Source organism: Eimeria mitis, genomic scaffold, assembly GCF_000499745.2.
Source record: "Eimeria mitis Houghton genomic scaffold, Emh_scaff3209, whole genome shotgun sequence".
NCBI classification, from domain to species: domain Eukaryota; phylum Apicomplexa; class Conoidasida; order Eucoccidiorida; family Eimeriidae; genus Eimeria; species Eimeria mitis.
In genome coordinates this window covers 4,626-6,803 of record NW_013571547.1, presented here as the reverse complement: position 1 = coordinate 6,803, position 2,178 = coordinate 4,626, and the positions used below count along the sequence as shown (strand labels likewise).

The following is a 2,178-nucleotide window of genomic DNA, read 5'->3' as shown; positions in this document are numbered from 1 at the left end:
GTAAGACAGTAGCAAACGCACTGGATGTGCTGCAGCAGCAGCAGCAACCACAGCAGCAGCAGCAGCAGCAGCAGCAGCAGCAGCTGCTCTTGCTGTTGCAGCAACCCCTGCAGCACGTCCTCCAGCAGCCAAAACAACCGCAGCAGCGGCTTATCCCTCATCTGCGGTGTATAGGCAGCGCAGCAAAGACTGTGAGTGACTTTCTTATACAGAAAAGAAAGCAGCAGCAGCAGCAGCAGCAGCAGCAGCGACAAAGGTTCGAGGGCCCCTATGCCTTGGGGTGTACTGTAGCAGCAAGAGAGGAGCCGTCGCTCCCCTCGGTGCCTCCCGTTTATTCTGTGTTAGATGCAGAGGATTGCGGTTTGTCTCAGCCGTATGTTTCAAGCAGCAGCAGCAGCAGCAGCAGCAACGGTATTCATCTTTCTGCTGCTGAAGAAGCATCAGCAGCAGCAGCAGCAGCGGATGGAGGGGATGGTGTATGGGGAGCGAACAGCAGCAGCAGCAGCAGCAGCAGCAGCAGCAACCTATCGCTGCCGCATGCACCGTATATGGCGGTATTGTTTGATAGACGCGTAGACCTTATAACACCTCTCTGCACTGACTTTACTTACCAGGGTCTTCTCGATAGCACTCTGGGTATAGAGGGTGCAGCTCTGGAGGTCCCCAAGCACCTCCTGCAGCAGCAGCAGCAGCAGCAGCAGCAGCAGCAGCAGCAGGAGCAGCAGCAGGAGCAGACGATGGGCGAAGGTATTGTATCACCTTCTTTGACTGGGTCTGCAGGCAGCAGCAGCTTGCTTATAGATAGAGGCAAGGGGCAGAGGGTAGCTCTATCGGGAGATAGTTTATTTATATATCTTAGGGACCTGCATCAGACAGAGGTAGGGGGCGTGCTGCACCGCATAGCCAGCGACATAAAGGATACATACACCCAAAAAGAGAGTCTGCGTACTATAGAAGATATTAGTTCTTTTATGGTTAAGTTTAAACTAAAACAACAAGNCAAAAAGAGAGTCTGCGTACTATAGAAGATATTAGTTCTTTTATGGTTAAGTTTAAACTAAAACAACAAGAGCATGCATCTCTCAGTTTGCATGTAAAACTAGCTTCATTCATTGCTGCTGTATCGAGAGACCCAAACTACCACAGCAGGCTGTGTTTAGAGGACCGTATGCTGCAGGGTACACTAACACTTGAATCTGGGTTGCTGCTGCGCAGCAGCAGCAGCAGCAGCAGCAGCAACACAGAAATCTTTGAAAAGCTTATTGATGAATCGGCTGCTACAGAAGCAGCAGCAGCTTCAGGCTGCTGCTCTGCTGCTGCAACCACTCTTGATGAGGTGTATAGACTGCTGTGTTTATACTCGGTGACGGGGGGGGGCATCAAGGCAACACAGCTGAAGCCGCTGCTGCATGCACTGGTGCAGCAGCACGGGCTGAGAGAGCTGCGGCGGGTCGCATGCATGCAGCGCGTTGGTCTTCTCAGGGAGCAAAACCCAACAAAAAAATATAAAACAAATGCAGGGGGAAACGCAGGCCCAGAGGCCTGGAAATTTGTTCGAGATAAATGTAAACTTATGGTNAAACAAATGCAGGGGGAAACGCAGGCCCAGAGGCCTGGAAATTTGTTCGAGATAAATGTAAACTTATGGTAGAAGAACAACAAGCAACGAAAGATATAGCTTATGTATGCTCGGGATATGCACCCCTCTCCGTCAGGTAAACACTGGCGGTATTCACGCCTCAGCTGTACATACACCTCAGCTGTATACGCACCTCTGCTGTATACAAAACTCAGCTGTATAGGCACCTCTGCTGTACACGCACCTCTGCTGTATACAAAACGCAGCTGTATACAAAACTCAGCTGTATAGGCACCTCAGCTGTACTGGAACAGTTCAGGTGTATAGGCACCTTAGCTGTGCAGGCATGCATCTTATTCGTGTTGTGAGTTGCGTTAGGGAGGCAGCTGAGGTGTATATGCAGCTGAGGTGTACATGCAGCTCTACAGTTTATATTCGCTCTTGTGAATGATCATCTGTGGTGTATCGACAGGCGTCATGCGGCGGGTGTATGCACAGTGCAGAGTGTACACAGGATGAAGCGGATGTGTTGATGGGTTTCATTTCAATGCATGCACGTCACCAGCTTTAAATTTTTTTTGGGGCTGGAGGAGTATTCC

General features: G+C 50.4%; 1 protein-coding gene across 1 annotated transcript in view; it reads left to right on the top strand.

Moving 5' to 3' along the window:
- Positions 1–24: 24 nt before the first annotated feature.
- The window catches only part of EMH_0063390 (uncharacterized protein), a gene marked incomplete at both ends in the record, with an annotated part of 2,968 nt that continues 814 nt past the window's right edge, over positions 25–2,178 (top strand). The window contains 2 exons of the mRNA XM_013498136.1: positions 25–94; positions 175–772. Of these exons, the coding sequence (XP_013353590.1) occupies positions 25–94; positions 175–772 (668 nt within the window). The remainder of the gene's footprint in view (positions 95–174; positions 773–2,178) is intronic.